At 39.2% G+C, this 15,904-nt stretch overlaps 1 protein-coding gene across 1 annotated transcript in view; it reads right to left on the bottom strand.

The window, feature by feature from the left end:
• The window catches only part of AKAP8L (A-kinase anchoring protein 8 like), a gene marked incomplete at its 5' end in the record, with an annotated part of 31,196 nt that extends 15,744 nt beyond the window's left edge, over window positions 1-15,452 (bottom strand). The window contains 5 exons of the mRNA XM_044453638.1: window positions 1,237-1,280; window positions 1,434-1,551; window positions 1,989-2,448; window positions 5,433-5,673; window positions 15,398-15,452. Coding sequence (XP_044309573.1) covers window positions 1,237-1,280; window positions 1,434-1,551; window positions 1,989-2,448; window positions 5,433-5,673; window positions 15,398-15,452 — 918 coding nt within the window. The remainder of the gene's footprint in view (window positions 1-1,236; window positions 1,281-1,433; window positions 1,552-1,988; window positions 2,449-5,432; window positions 5,674-15,397) is intronic.
• Window positions 15,453-15,904: the final 452 nt, after the last annotated feature.

Raw genomic sequence — 15,904 nt, 5'->3', positions numbered from 1 at the left:
GGGGACTGTCCATTCCAGGCGACTGAAGCTTTCTTACAACCTAGTACACACTGAACGTTGTAAGTGACTTGCTGCTAAGCCCTTTAAAAAAACTAGGTAACAATTTGCCTTTAGCATCAATAAAGTCCCCTTGTAAGCAAACCTGGATTTAGCATATTGGTTTCTTGGGATTGCTCAAACCTTTAGCCCATGGTTGGGCAACACACATGCACCAACATTGTAAGTAATGTTGCTCTTCAGTCAGCACTCCTCTTCAACATGTGTTCTAATTGGATGGTAACACAGCAACTCTTCACTGTATTCTAAGTCTCTGATTGCTGAAGTCAGCCATTAGGTTTAAGAGTTCTACGGTTACAAGCCACCTTCTCTACCAACATCGACATCCTTTCACTAGTTGGATCAATTAAAAGATACTTGCCATTATTTTAGGTGCTTCCTTTAATATATACAGAACATTCAAATGTGCTGTTCAACCACAGCAAACAAAGGCCTTTCCTTCATTATTCTTTAATTTATTAGTTTCTCAAGAATTACTGTCAGCTATGCAATACTGTACATAATAATAAACCTTTGTAAATGGATATATTACATAGTGGATTCACACTTTGAATTAATTCAATAAACTGGGAATATAACATACTTCTCACACAAGCTAAACCTACCATGAAACATAGTGAGGCAGTTGTCTCAAACAGCATTTTTGAAAGCCAGTAAATCAGGTCCTGTCAACCCTTTGGTCCTATGGCCACCTCTGGAAATTTAACCAACTTATTAGCAGTTGGTTCGTGGCCATAAAAAGTCTGCCATGACAGAGCACGCTGCTCATAAGGGACAAGTGACCTGCTCACTCTCATTTCGCTAAAGCACTCCCAGGTGCCAGTTTTTAAAATATATATATATTTAAAATAAAAAGTGGGAGGAGTAGTGTGTTCACAGGGGGCACATTGTGTCCATAGACTCTATGTTGCCCAGCAATAACAAATTATCAATAATTTGTAATTATTGTGATGTGGGATACAGCATGTGCCTGTGTCCACCTCTTGAGGCAGCTGTATCCCTTAACTATTCCTTCAGGCCTAATCACACTAACCTCTTCTTTTCACTCTTTGACCCAAGGAAAAAGTAAGCAAAGTGTGGTTTCTCTCTAGACAGGGTTAGCACAGCAGAACACTGTTTCCAACCCATTTCTCTCAACGGAAATATACATCTGTGTAGTAAGACTGAATTGAGACTCACGTTTTTAGAACCCTTCTCAGCAGCTTCTCCTTCAGGACCTTCTTCTGAAAAGAGCAGCATATTAAATGACTATGCATACTACAAAATCACTAAAACATTTAGTGAAAAATTATGGTTTAACATTGACAAATACAGGTGCAGTGGAAGGAAGACAGGCTGTCTGCTGGGCTAGGTAGACTTCAACAGCAGGCTCTTACCATTATCAGAGTCTGAATTGTCAGAGCCATCAGTTTTTGCTGTCTTACTGTCAGGCTCATCAGAACTGTTAGTCTGTTTCCTCTTATTAGCAGTTGGTTCATTCTTTATTCTTTTTTTCTATGGATTGAAAGAGAAAGTTATTTTCAACCGCATGTGCAATCCAAAAATTTTCTCATCACCAACCAAAAATCTACATTTTATCACATTTTAAATTCTGTATATTCGATTAAACAATAGCTACAGACATGCTGTTCTAAGACATTATTTCTTTCATATAAAACTTCCCAGTCAATCCCAGATCATACTTCCTAACCTTGACTATGTTTCAGTAGTTGATCGCAAGGCAACTTACAGGATACAATGAGACATTCCTAGAGGAGCTTAAAAAATACTGTACCAAGGAAATGCCAAAGAGGACGGAAAATGTTTCCTATAATAAAGCAATTTAAATTACAAAGACTCCTTTCCATTTGGTTCCAGGCAGGGTCTTTTGTTGGATAGTGCCCTTTAAAAGGGACAGAAAGCAGCTGGGAGAAGATTACATAGGTACTTACTTTAAAATCTGCGTCCCACATTTTCCAGTTTCTCCTCATTCGTTGTTTCATGCCGCCGCCTCCAAAGCGCATGTTGCCAGAGAAACCTCGCATTCCCTGGAACATGTTGTAATCAGGAAATAGTTTATGGGAGAAAAGGGATGGGGGCCTATTGGGGCCATGGCCCCGTCCTCCCATTGGCATTGGCGGGTCATTCCATTGTCCGCCCATGCGCCCAGAATATGCAGATGCCATGGGTCTGTTATTTCGCCCGTCTCTGGCCCAGTTTTGACCCCGGTGGCCAAAGTTGTCACGTGCTCTGTTGTGGTACTGGTCCCTGCGGCTCCCATAGGAGTTGTCATAGTGGCCTTCATAGGCATTGTCGGTGTCATGTTCAGCCTCACTGTAATCATAGCCGGATCTGTACAGATCACGGTCGTTCAGTGAAGACCTTGAGTCGTAGGACTCATATGTATCATACCTGAAAGAATTGCACAGCAAGCAAGGAATCCAGTCAGTAGCATATAGAGCACCACATGAAAGAGTTTGCCAAGAAATGGCAGTAGAAAAGGGTAACATTTTTTTAAAAATCCCACCTCAGAACTGTTTTAGATACAGTTGAGTTTAAGCAAAGCTCAGCTGAGTTTAACCCAGCATGAGAGATTTTACTTTATGCAATATACCACAGGGTATACCATCCATATAAGGGCTATATGTAATTCTGTTTAGCCTCAGTCAATCACAGAAAGAGCAGAGCATTCTGATTAGATTGACTAGCATGCCTTCAATTTGAGGGCTAAAACTTTTTTTTTAAACTTTGCTTTTTATTGCTTCACTTCCCAGTCTTTTTAGGTATTCATCTATGGTAGACAGTAACAGCAATTATTCCAAGATAGAAAAAAATCTGTTAAGAGGAAAACTAGCAGTGATTACTGGATATGTAGGAAGAGATTCTTTACACATGACATTTTTGCCTGTAATGATCTCTATGCAGAAAAAAAGTATGAAAAGACCTAACAATCCCATCTTCCATGCCAACTATGAATGGCTGAGACAAACAAGTTAACTTGAATATATTTCTTCTATAAAAGACAGCTTTGTATGAGCACAATCTCCTAAGTGTTCAAATGCAGCAGAGGACTTTTAGGCATAAGCTATACACACTGGGTTGGTTCCCACAATCAAATGACCCACTGCGGCTTAAGCAATGGTGGGTTACAGTGTTTCCCAATGGCCGTTTTGAACATGTAAGCCAAAACTGCAGCTTGTCGTGTTGTCAGAACATAGAGACTATAGGTTATGGGAGGATTAAACAATCCTTGCAGAACTCTTAACAAAGGCCATGGATTCTGCTTAATCATCCTACAAACCATGGTCTCCCAGTCTGAACAACATGACAAGATGTGGCTTGAATAATTAGTATGGCACCTACAGGTGCTGCTGCTCATCATGGCTTAGCCATAGAGATTGTGCAAAACCAGTCATTCTCATGTTCAAGAGTCTGCATATTAATCAAGACAGACTCTGTGACAGAGATGACAACATTATAGGAATATTCTGGATAGCACGATGCTTTGGTTGCTGTGGCAAACCAAAACAAAGCTATGCTATACTTAATAAACCAGCACTGGACACAAGTGTGTAAATCAATGATCATGCTTTGTGTTAAGGATCTGAAAGCAAGGACATGGAAAGGAAACAATGGCTGAGGAGGAGACTTCAAAAGCTAACTCAAGAGCAGAAAGTGTCATTCTAAAAGGCATCAGGGCAAGCTTAATTATCCCATCTACCAGACCCACAATCCTTACACCAATTTACAGCATACTACAACTCTCACTGCTGTTATCTGTCCTTTCTATACTGTTTTCTAAAACAGAGATCTATTTCAGAATCCTGCTATATGTTATCTCCCATGCTCATCTGGGCTCGTTACATTGAATTCAAGTAAAATTAAGTGCTGGGTTAATATTCCTCCAGTATGACAATACTAAAACTTAGCAGATGCATGTTTAATCAGAAATGAATTTCTCTAACTTCAAAGTGTGCACAGGGTTGCCCCTTTACAATGTTTAATGACCTGGATCAGTATCTACTACAATTTAAGTTTAAAAACTGTTCTGGAACAGGAAAGCTGAAATCTAAAAACAAAAAGTCTCTGTTCTCTCAACCGTGGCACAACTACCTACAACAATTTGCTTTCTAAAGGCAAGAAATATTGTTTCTTGAGTGTATATACTACAAAATACCATAAGTGCAAAGGGTGAATACATTACAAAAACAGATGTAAATTCATAGGGATTTCTCTAGTTACCTCTATCTATTAGTTTTATGTTAGTGACACAAGTTAAATCAATGTCATGATATAGTAAACTACTGAATAGGATTATTATTCTTTTAATGCCCTGGCACACTGTAACCTACATTTAATAGTATATGACCAATATCAACACAACATAGAATGTTATATCTCACTTATCACTATTCCACTGGACTGTGAGAAATTAAGCAAAACAAGTTTGTATATAAGTGATTGCTTGACATTTCTTAATATAAATGTCTCCAAATAGAAACTGCACATGCAACTCAACTAATCTTCACTCAACCTCTAGAAATGTACCTACAGAACAATTTACTGACAACCTATAAAACTATAAACCACTCTAAAATGTAAAATATGAAGCACCTAAATCAATATTGCTTTGAAAGAAAACCCTTAAACTACAGATTAAAATGTGATGCAGTTCTTTCTTCAAGTCTTTTAAAAACATCCTTACTATAGCATATATTCAGCTCAACTTACTTCAACAATCCAAATTGTTTTTCTTTCCATATGAAAAATGGCTTTAGGTGCACTCCTATGCATGCTTGGTACAAAGCAGACCCATGACTGGGAACACTGGGAATTGTAGGCCTTTCTTCTGTCCAAACATGCATATGATTGTGCCTTTAGCTATTTGCCAATTACTTTGGGGGATGAACTGTGAACTAAGTTTCTATGCTATTCCTTATTTATTCCTTTTTCCTGTTTAAGTTGCTGGGGTGAATCCTCAAAAATGTAAGCCATGGTGTTCACCTAAACTTACATCCCATTAATTTTAAAGGAACTTGGAAATGTCTCTGAATAGGTCACTCGCAAGCTATACAAAAGCTTCAAAAACCCACTCTTATTTTAGAACAATTGAAGCATGAACAAGTTTTCTTTGTTCAACATCATATGCAAACATCTCATTTTCAAACCTCAAGCAGAAAAAAATTGCAACTTATCCAATTCTCCTTGCCCTTCAACAGTTTTCTGCAATCAAGAATATAGAAAAGAGACAAAGTGCAAGTCTATTAGCCAGAGAACAAAGGGAGTAGCTCTTAGGAAGCAGCATAATAATATTTGATTGACACACCTTTCAGAAACAGAAACTAGCCTGGTCTATAACTATTACTGAACCTTTTCACCTTCATCTCTACACTCACCTGTCTCCACCTGAGCCATAATGTCCTCCTTGCATCGTGTCAGTTTCTAGATGAGATACCATATCTAAGCGGTGGTTAAATTTTGACATTACATCATCAGCACTGGTGCCAGTGGATGCGTTAAAGTTCATGTCTGTATCTGAATTAGGCATTTCCCAAGAGTTTGAAGTGGCCATACCATACCCATAATTGCCAGAGTTATCCTGACCGTATCCATATCCATAACTATAGTCCTCGTAACCTGAAAGGAAAAGCAGTCAGTGAGTTTTCCAATAAGTGTAGATTGTTAATCATGAGCATCTAACACAAAGTTCTCAGCACCAGGGATATTCTCACTGGGATGCAGTAGCTGTGCCTAACAGCAAAATGTTTGGGACAAGCTTTGTCCGTATCTCCTGCTAATGTAAACTTAAGAAATCAGTGTCCTTATCTATGTGACAGCAATGCATAGCACATTTCCTGCTAAAGCCAATCCTCCTTTTTAGCCAACACAGCAATGGCAGCAGTACTACTGCCTACTGTAGTAGCCATGATGCAGTATAGGCAAATGTAGGGACAAGACCATAGGAGGCTAAAACAGAAACAGTGCACTTTAGGTCTTTAAAGATTGCTTAGAGAAAGGCAAGGTAGCAGCCTTCATGGCCAGGTTTAAACTCTTAGCATTTCCTCTTTGCAGGAGCACGAGACCAACCAAAATGGTCTACCCACAGAAGTTGACAGATTCCAAATGGTTCTGGGTAGATATCCTGCTAGTACAGCTGGTACTCCAGGCAAAGCCCTGGTCACTCTGTAGAGTGCAGAACTGACCTCAGCAGTGATGTCAACTACACCTGGGCAGTGCTTTGGATGCACCCAACCTGAGGGAATGAAGAAAACTCATTGTGAAGAATAAGTTAAGAGTTCATTATTCTAGAGCACTGAGAGTATCAAAAAGTTCTTTTCCACCACTGCTACTTTTTTTTCAGTCACTCAGCACACGTTTTCTGATTAATTTGCAACCTGCTGCAATCTGGGCCAGAAATGATGGAAACAATGGCAGCATGCTGAGAAAGTTTGCAAGAAATTTCTGACATAATGCTGGACATATGCAACAAATCTAGGACTCTACCCTTAATGCAGTTCCATCAGTAAAGTTGTGCAGAGATGGAGGATTCAGATAAGGTTTGTGGGCACAATAGATCACCCTTGCCTACTATGCAGAATGGATAAAAACCAATGATTTAAAAAATAATTTTTAAAAATTTAAATTGGATTTAAATTGGATTTTTTAAAATAAATTGTTTTTTGAGGAAAATCCATCTAAAATAGTTTTCTATTTAAGATAGATTATTGTCCAAAGGTTATTCATCATGAAATATGGATGTGTTTTTAATTATGTAGCATGAGGTTGTATATTCATGCAATGTCATGCTCTTCTAGAGGTTTAAGATTATTGGGCAATTTTTCTGCCTGGAAGATATTATCAAAGATGCTTGGTTTTCAGTTTTCAGTTTTCAAAACTGTGAATTTGTGTCTGCAGAGATCACATGCCTCTTTACAGCAAAAATCATAAAACAAACATACAGTGTTTAGAAAAAGTCTTTAATCCCATTGTTCCTTTGCAAAACTATGTACACAGAATCAACCTCTTACCTCTCAAGTTCTAAGTTTCAAAAAATCAATGAATAAAAGAAGATTGTTGGGAGTGGAATAGATCTGCACAAGAAGCTAGTGGGAGAAGGGGGAGGCAAGCAGCAAAAATGAAAGTTTTTGAGCGGAATATTCCACAAGCCTTTGACTCTTTTTGTGTATAGTCTAAGGTTTATCATATTATTCTTTCTCTGGAGAAGAAAACCTGTAATGGCAGCAGGCTGTAAAAGAAATCCAGTTTGGGAACATTTTATTGAAGTTCCTCTATATGGGTAAGGCAGGCATGCGTGCAAAACCATGATTTAAATCTAGTCTTAGTGACTAGTGTTTTAAATTGTGATTTAAATCAAATCCACCCTGCCACTATTACTTATTCAATATAAAGGCAATATATAAAGACAGTATATATATTGCAGGGATGCTCAATGTAGTGTGGTCCTCACCAGGATCTTCAACAGTGACCAAAAAACTTTCTACTCCCTGCCACCTTCAAATATATGCATTTTAAATAAAAACATTTGAGGAAGTTAGGATAGTTTTTCCTTTTCTAGCCTTGTCCTTTCTTTCCTTGTTACCTCTTTTCCTTGCTATTTCCCTGTTCCATCAAACTACTTACCATCTCTACCCTCACTAAACACTTCTTTACCTCATTTTTAGTTAGTGAGCCACTTGTCATGCCAGCAGTCATTGTGTGACTAGCCACATCCTCAGGACAGACATTTTATGGTAGCGCCCAAATCTGGTTCTCAGATTTTCAAATGTGCCCACTGGTAGTGGTTAGAGACTTGTACTGGGACCATGAAGATCCAGGTTCAAATCCATACTTGGCCATGAAGCTCCCTGAATGACTTTGGGCCAACCTACATTACAGGGCTGTTGTGAGGATAAAAAGCAAAGAGGATCGCGAATGTAGCCTTGGACTGTTGAAGACAAAGCAGGATCTAAATGTAACAAATGCATAAATAAATAACAGGGAATGGATGTCACTCATACTACAAGGCAGTATGGGTTAATTTTAAAGGAGAAGATACTTCCTTCAAAAGAGGTGGTAATTAAAGCTATCCTGAAGAAGCCCCACAAGATGTTAACAAGGCAAAGTGCTTAAGTGGGTGACTGCCAGCCAAGTACAGACATACTTGAATGCAAATGATTATCTAGCTTCATTTCAATTGGATTTCAAGTCTTTCTCTTTGACTGGAAACTCTTTAACAATGGAAACTGTCTAGGACACTTTGTGGAATGAGCTTTTCCTGAGAAAGGGATGGGGAAGGGCAGCACTGTAAATTCTCTTGGTGTCAAAATGGTATCAAAATAGCTTTTGATACCATAAGCCAGGCATGTCCAAAGTCCAGCCCGGGGGCCAATTGTGGCCCGTTTTCAGATTTCAAGCAGCCTGCAGCCTCTTCTCTGCACCGGCTCAGCCTGTCACTCATCCCCGCTGGCCGGCGTTTTTCCCTTCACTGCACAGCGGTTCCCGCAGCTGTCCCCTGCTGCCTCCTGCTCCTTCAAGGCTGGTGGTTATATTTCACCAGAAGATGGCAGTAGACCTGAGTCAGCACTCTCAGTGCATGACCCTTGCGACACAAGGCTTGTGTGCCCATTTCTAAAATGGCAACTGTAACTAAAAAAAAGAAAGTTGACAGCAAGGGCCGCTGCTTCCAGGACAAGTGGAAATTGGAGTATTTTTTCACTGAAATACGAAATAACTGTGTCTGCCTAATTTGCCAAGAGATTGTGGCTGTTTTCAAGGAATTCAGTATCAAGAGGCACTACCAGATGAAACATGCTAACTACAACAAGCTAACTGGGAACGAACGCGGCGAAAAATTGAAGGAACTGGAAGCTGCTTTAACGGCACAGCAGCGCTTTTTCACAAGAGCCCGTGAGTCAAATGAAAATGCCACAAAGGCGAGCTACGAGGTGGCAACGCTGATTGCCAAGCACTGCAAACCTTTTACTGAGGGTGAATTTATTAAAGACTGCGTGATGAAAATGGTGGACAAAATTTGTCCTGAGAAGCAGCAAGAGTTTGCCAATGTTTGCCCGGCTTGTAACACTGTGGTACGGAGAACTGAAGACATTTCATCTGATATTAAGAGACAGTTACAGGCAAAAGGAGTGGAGTTTGACCTTTTTTCGTTAGCCTGTGACGAAAGCACGGATGCATCTGACACCGCTCAGTTATTGATTTTTTTGAGAGGAGTGGACAATGACATGAACGTGAGTGAAGAGCTACTTGACCTCCAGAGCCTTAAGGACCAAACAAGAGGAACAGATTTGTTTCTGTTTGTTCTGCCATAGATGACATGAAACTACTGTGGAATAAAGTCACTGGGATTATTATGGATGGTGCACCTGCCATGGCTGGTGAGCGAAGTGGATTATCAACCCTAGTCTGTAACAAAGTCAGCGAAGAAGGAGGCAAAGCTACAAAACTCCACTGTATTATTCACCAACAAGTTCTCTGTGCCAAACATCTGAAATATGATCATGTTATGAAACCAGTGATGAAGGCTATTAATTATATTCGCTCCAAAGTCCTGTGCCACCACCAGTTTCAACAGTTTCTATTCGACATCCAGGCTGAATACGGAGATGTTGTGTATCACAACAAGGTAAGATGGCTCAGTTGGGGGTCTGCACTGCAGCGCTTCTACTCTCTTAAGGAGGAAATCGGACAATTCTTGGCAAAAAAGGAACAACCGATGCCAGAGCTATCTAATCCTGTTTGGCTGGCTGATTTTGGATTTTTAGTTAACATAACACGACATCTGAACATGCTGAACACAAGCCTTCAGGGGCAAAATGCAGTGGTAAGCCAACTGTACTCACATATCAAAGCCTTTGGGACCAAGCTGCTACTTTTCCAAAGGCACCTGTCACAAACGCAGCCCAATACCACACATTTCCCATCGCAGGAAAAAATGACCAGTTTTCCACAGAATAATATGAGTGCGCAAATAAGGAGGTATGAAGCAGACATCTCATCTCTGGCTGAGGAGTTTCAACAGCACTTTCGGGATTTTGCAGCTATTGAAAAGGAGATCATGCTTTTTTCATCTCCTTTCTCTGTGGACCCTGATGACGCTCCAGACCACCTGCAGCTGGAGCTCATTGAGCTGCAGTGTGACGCCGAGTGTCGCAGTTGGCACCAACAGCTCCCTCTTGTCAACTTTTACTACCAGCTGGATAAAGACAGGTTCCAAGAGATGCGAACATTTGCTAAGAAAATGCTGAACTTGTTTGGTTCGACATACTTGTGCGAGAAGACATTCTTGGTTATGAACAAGAACCGCATGAGGACAAAACTAAGTGACTTTCACCTGCGTGACATCTTGCGCATCAAAACCACTGTTTTTGAGCCAGACCTGGCCTATATAATGCAGTCGAGATCTCAGTATCACCCTTCACATTAGTGTAGTTATTTGTTTAGTCTTTCATAAAATAGTTCATTTGCATTTAATGTTAATGGTTCAAAGAATGTCAGGCTGAATGGTCGGCCCCCACACATTTTCACCTCACCAAATCTGGCCCTCCTTGCAAAAAGTTTGGACACCCCTGCCATAAGCTATGGAAGCCTTCATATCTGAGGTGGATTTGGTACTGCAATTTGCTGGTTCCATTCCTACTTGGATGGTCAATTCTAGAAGTTGGCATTGCAAAGATATTTTTCTGTCCCTAGAAGATATGCAACAGGGTTCCACAGCATTCTAATTTCCTGCTGTATTCAACATATACATAAAACCAGTGGGAGAGTTGACTGAAGAGTCACCAATGTGCAAGTTGATCTCTCCTTTTCATCAACTCAAGGTGAGAGAGTAGCTGTTCTGAATGTGGTAATGGGTGACCTGGGTGTGCTAGTGGACTGCATAAGGAACAAGAAAATGATATTCAATCCACACAAGACAGAATTACCGTCAGTGTTTCACCTACTTAGCTAACTGATGTTCAATCTGTTCCAAAAGGGGTTATATTCCCCCTAAAGGTAGTGTGAGCAATTGAGGGAGACTGCCAGCTCCCCATGAGCTGCTCTCAGCAGGGCATCACAGATTTTTAAAAATGACACTGAAATTTGATGGCAAACCACTCCATGGTGCTCCATTGCTCTTGGGAGCACAGGTGGCCTTAGTGCTACGAAACATTTTTATCAGTTGAGGCTGCCAAATCAACTGCAACTCTATCTAGACAGAGATAACCTAATTCTAGTTATCTGTGCTGTGGTAATCGTTGTTTGGATTATTACCATATATACCTGTGTGCTGTAAGAAAAGATAAGGTCAATATTTTGACATGTTTTCCTGGTATTTGTCATATCTCAGGTATATAAAATAACCCCCAATTTTTCCTTTGGTATTTCTGGTTTGAGGGATGATCTTATATGTAAGTATATACAGTGGTACCTTGGCTCACGAACTTAATCCATTCCACAACCCAAACTGATTGTAAGCCAAGTCAAATTTTCCCATAACGTTCAATGTAAATAAGGTTAATCCATTCTGTAACCATTTTTTATCATAAAAAATTGAAACAAAGTGACAAAAAACAACAAAGTAACAAAGAACAACAAAGATTGCGGCCATCCCCCCCCCCCACCCACCAAAACCACCCACCTCCCCCCCACTATGAGCACAACCGCAGCCATCTCCCCCCCGAGCACAGTCATAATTGCGCGTCCATAGATGGGCGCGATCGCGGTCGCACTTGGGCAGGTAAGACGGGCACAATCGCGGCCATCTCCCCCCACAGCACAACTATGATCGCACCCAAGCAGGGAAGATGGGTGTGATCATGATTGTCACCCAATGCGGAGTTCGCGACCTGATGCATAATTTTTCTGAAATTTCTATTTCTGACCCAATTTGGTCGTGAACTGAGGCGTTTGTGAACCGAGGTACCACTGTACAGGTATTTGTCTGCTGGAAGAGCCTAGACTCTTGCAACATCACATTACCATATTCTTACTAATATTCTCCTTACCTCTCAAATTTCACTCAAGCTCATGTTTGTCCTCTATATGCCTTGGCTCATCTCTATGCGATCTGTGTCTAGATAAAGTTTTGTACACTTTCTTTTTCACCCTATACTATGGATCTCCACAAAGGAAGAAAATATGATGCTTGTTTTAACCTAAAGATTATTGAAATTGCAAAACAGTCTAATAACTATAATGTAGCTAGAAGGTTTGATGTTACTGAGAAGATAGTTCTGAGACTGGAGAAAGAATGAAGACAAAGTAAGGAAAATTTTCAAGAATAAATGTACTATGAAAAGTGGAGTCACATGTTGGCCAAAACTGGAGTATCAAGTTGCAGAATGGATGCTTGAACAAAGGCAACAAGGTTACATCAGAACAAGAAGCATGACCAGATTGTATGCTCTAAAGTGATCAAGACTGAATCTAGGCAAAGAAAAGGATTTTAAGTCAACCTCTGGATAGTGTGGCCGGTTCAGGAATAGAAAAAATCTTGTAACTAGGCAAAAACCAAGAATTTCTCAGAAACGTCTACCAGATCTTGATCATAAAGTTATTAATTTTATACATTTATTTAAGGCAACAATATGAAACTAGCATTTTAAACACTGGAACAAGGTCAAAACTCCAATGAACTTTGACATGATAAGCAGTGACGTCTATGGAAATCTTAGGTTCCAAAATCATGCTAAGAGAAATTACAGGACATGAAAAACATAGGTTTACAGTGGTATTGTCTTTCAGGGCTGATGGCAGGAAGTTAAAACTGATGGTTATGTTCAGGTCAAAGACTAGACCCCACAATTTTCCTGCTGGAGTTTTCATTCATTTTCATGAAAAAGGACGGATTGATGAATGAGAACGGAGTCAAACTGTGAATTAATAACATGTGGAACAAGCAACCAGGAAGAATGTTTCAGAAAAATACTAGTTTACTAGTATGGGATATGTTTTGTAGTCACACATGGATGCTACAAAAACTGAACTGGCAGAAAATAAAACTAAAATGGCTGTTATACCAGGAGGATTGACTTCAGTCTTGCAGCCATTAGATGTGTTCTTAAATAAACCTTTTTAAAACGATAAGCATAAAGATTGGAATAACAGGATGATGTCTGCTGAGAAATCATTCACTAAAGGAGGATTGATGAGCACTCCACCACTCTACCTTTTGTGCAATTTTGCAATAACCATGTGGGACAAAGTTAAAGCGGAAAGTGTTATTACATCATTTAAGTGCAGAATATCTAACATAATGGACAGAAGTGAAGATGACCTCCTTTGGAACAGTGATGACGATGAAAGACATGAAGAACATAGTTTCCTGGAGCCAGACTGATAACCTACAAAATTAAACTGAAAATGCCATTGAAGACCTCCTCAATTTGGAAGACTAAGCAAATTATCCAGTATACTTGGTTACTTTGGTATTGGTACATACCAGTAAGAATTTTATGATTATTAATAAAAATGATCTTGTAAATACTATTATTTTAATACTTATCCTGATCTTTTAATATCCTGATGATTAATTTAATAGGATGAAAATCTTTCACCTGGCATATAAGACACCCCCTTGATGACTTTTGCATCACTATATTGAGTTTGAGTGTTGGTATATGCCGGTATATACAGTACAATGCATTGCACATTAAGCGGCTTTTGAAAACAGTCCAGAAGCTTCAGCTTCAACTAGGGCAGTGAGATATCATATTATATCAGGGCTTTGTGATCTGCAGTGGCTTCTGGTCCATTTCTTGCCCAAATCAAGGTGCTATTTACCTTGAAAACGCTAAACTTCTTGGGAACAGGTATGAGGGATTGTCTCATAGATAGATATAGTCACACACCCCTCTCTGTACGCAAACATCATTTTGAGAGGCACTTCTGCAGATATGCCTGTAAACTGAGATAAGTAGCTACTGAACAGAGGGCCTTTTCTCAGCCATGAAATGCCCTCCACAGAGAAGCTATCCTAGTGCCTATGCTGTGGTCTTTCTGGTATCAGGAAAAGAAGTGCTAATTTTCCCAGGATTTTTAGACCCTCATTAAAAGAACAACAACAACAATCTGTGTTTTCTTTAGATTTTAGCACTTTTATTACATTTTTAATATTTAATATTTACTTTAGATCACAGTTTTAAATGCTTGAAGTTCTTAGGTTGCCTTATTATTTCATTCTATGGTCTTAAGCTCTGTTATATGAGCTACCCCATAAACTTTGATTACTGGGACATATAGAAACATAATAAATAAGCATGTTAAATAATTTATCATGTGCATGGGGATATACATCTGTAAATTAACTGGATCTTAGAGAACTGATTCATTTCTTTTCAGGATGTGGGCAACATTTCCACGGGGGGCAGTCAATACTTTCCACATTCTACAGTTGCCAACATATACAATGCACAACTGAATGGACTGATAGCCACCCAAGTCCCTTTCACACTTGGCACAAGAACATAAATCAAGAAAAAATAGGATGTATGATACCATGTTTCAGCTTAACCCAGGCCTAAAACGAAGGACACTCATTAAGAACTAAAACTTACAAGGAAGGAAAGGCAAATTCATCACAGCCAGTAAAATAAAATTTAATCAAGTGAGCAGGTCTGGTCACATTCAAGTCATCTCACTACAGAACACTCAGCAAAATTACTTAAGTCCAGTTTAATCTGGAAGATATTCCAAACAAATTCAGACCTGGTTCACCATGCCTTCTACATTATTTATGTACTCCATTGTTTTTGTACTGTCTCCTAAAGATGTAGATGAACATATGATCTGAACTATTTCATAATTAAAAAGCACTGCAATCCTATGCATGTTCACTGGAAAGTAAGTCCCACAGTTGGGCTTACTTCCAACTGTGCACAGGATCACATCCTAAGAATAAATTCTCGTGAAACAATTGTTACAATCTAAGAGGCTTTGCTCCTCTTTCATATTTAGAAAACAGCTAGGAAAGCAAGCAGAATTTGGTTTCAATCTAATGTACACCTTCTTGTAACTCCCAGTTAAGTAATTAGGACACTTCTGAGTAAATATGCATAGGACTGGACTGTTAATATTACTTGTTACTATTATCTTATAGATAGCATGTAGGAAAAGGAAAGTGATAAACTGCTGTCTATATTCAATATGCAGATTATCAAAGATCTGTCATACATAAACATTTGTAGTGGTTTTACTCTCAGACAGAGGCAGGTATTGCAACATAAATCTAAACAATGGAAAAAGACTCATGCAGCAGATGTTATGAAAAGAAAATACACTGAACCTGTAGAAAATCTGATTATTTCAGTATTACATGGTTTAGTTAAATGTGTATTAATACTCCATTAAGATCCATGGTACTTGCCTCTATTTGCGCCTGAGTTCCAGTTTCCATAGCCTAGAAAGAAGATATCAAACAGATGTCAAAACCTATGTTAGTTATAAGGGTTTTCTAGATAGATCCAGATCAAACTATTTTTCAGCTGTATCATTAATGAGACCTTACATGAGTATCCACTAAAGCATAGCTAAATCAGAACATAAACCACAATGAAAATCTCACTTAATTAACAAAAAGTTATACTTTGTTAAACCACCACCACTGATATTATGCAATGCGCTGATGTGCAGAAATGCTTGCTGCACTGCTCATGGTCTAAGTGAGAAGCCGCAGTATTATGTGAAACCTATGGCTTGCAACAATCATTGCTCCTAATGTTAATACCACTTGCAGATTAAGGAAACTGGTTTGCACATAACAACAACCCAGAATATGAGTTGATAATGTGCTGTTGTTGAATCATGGGAGCTACATGTGAGCCCTGCATTATGGTTTAACAATGGGTTAATCATGAACAATTCTGGAAGAAAA

This window comes from Varanus komodoensis, unplaced genomic scaffold (assembly GCF_004798865.1).
Source record: "Varanus komodoensis strain SLA01 unplaced genomic scaffold, ASM479886v1 scaffold7_1, whole genome shotgun sequence".
Lineage (NCBI taxonomy): Eukaryota > Metazoa > Chordata > Lepidosauria > Squamata > Varanidae > Varanus > Varanus komodoensis.
The sequence above is the reverse complement of the archived record's forward strand: the minus strand, read 5'-3'. Positions and strand labels throughout refer to the sequence as shown.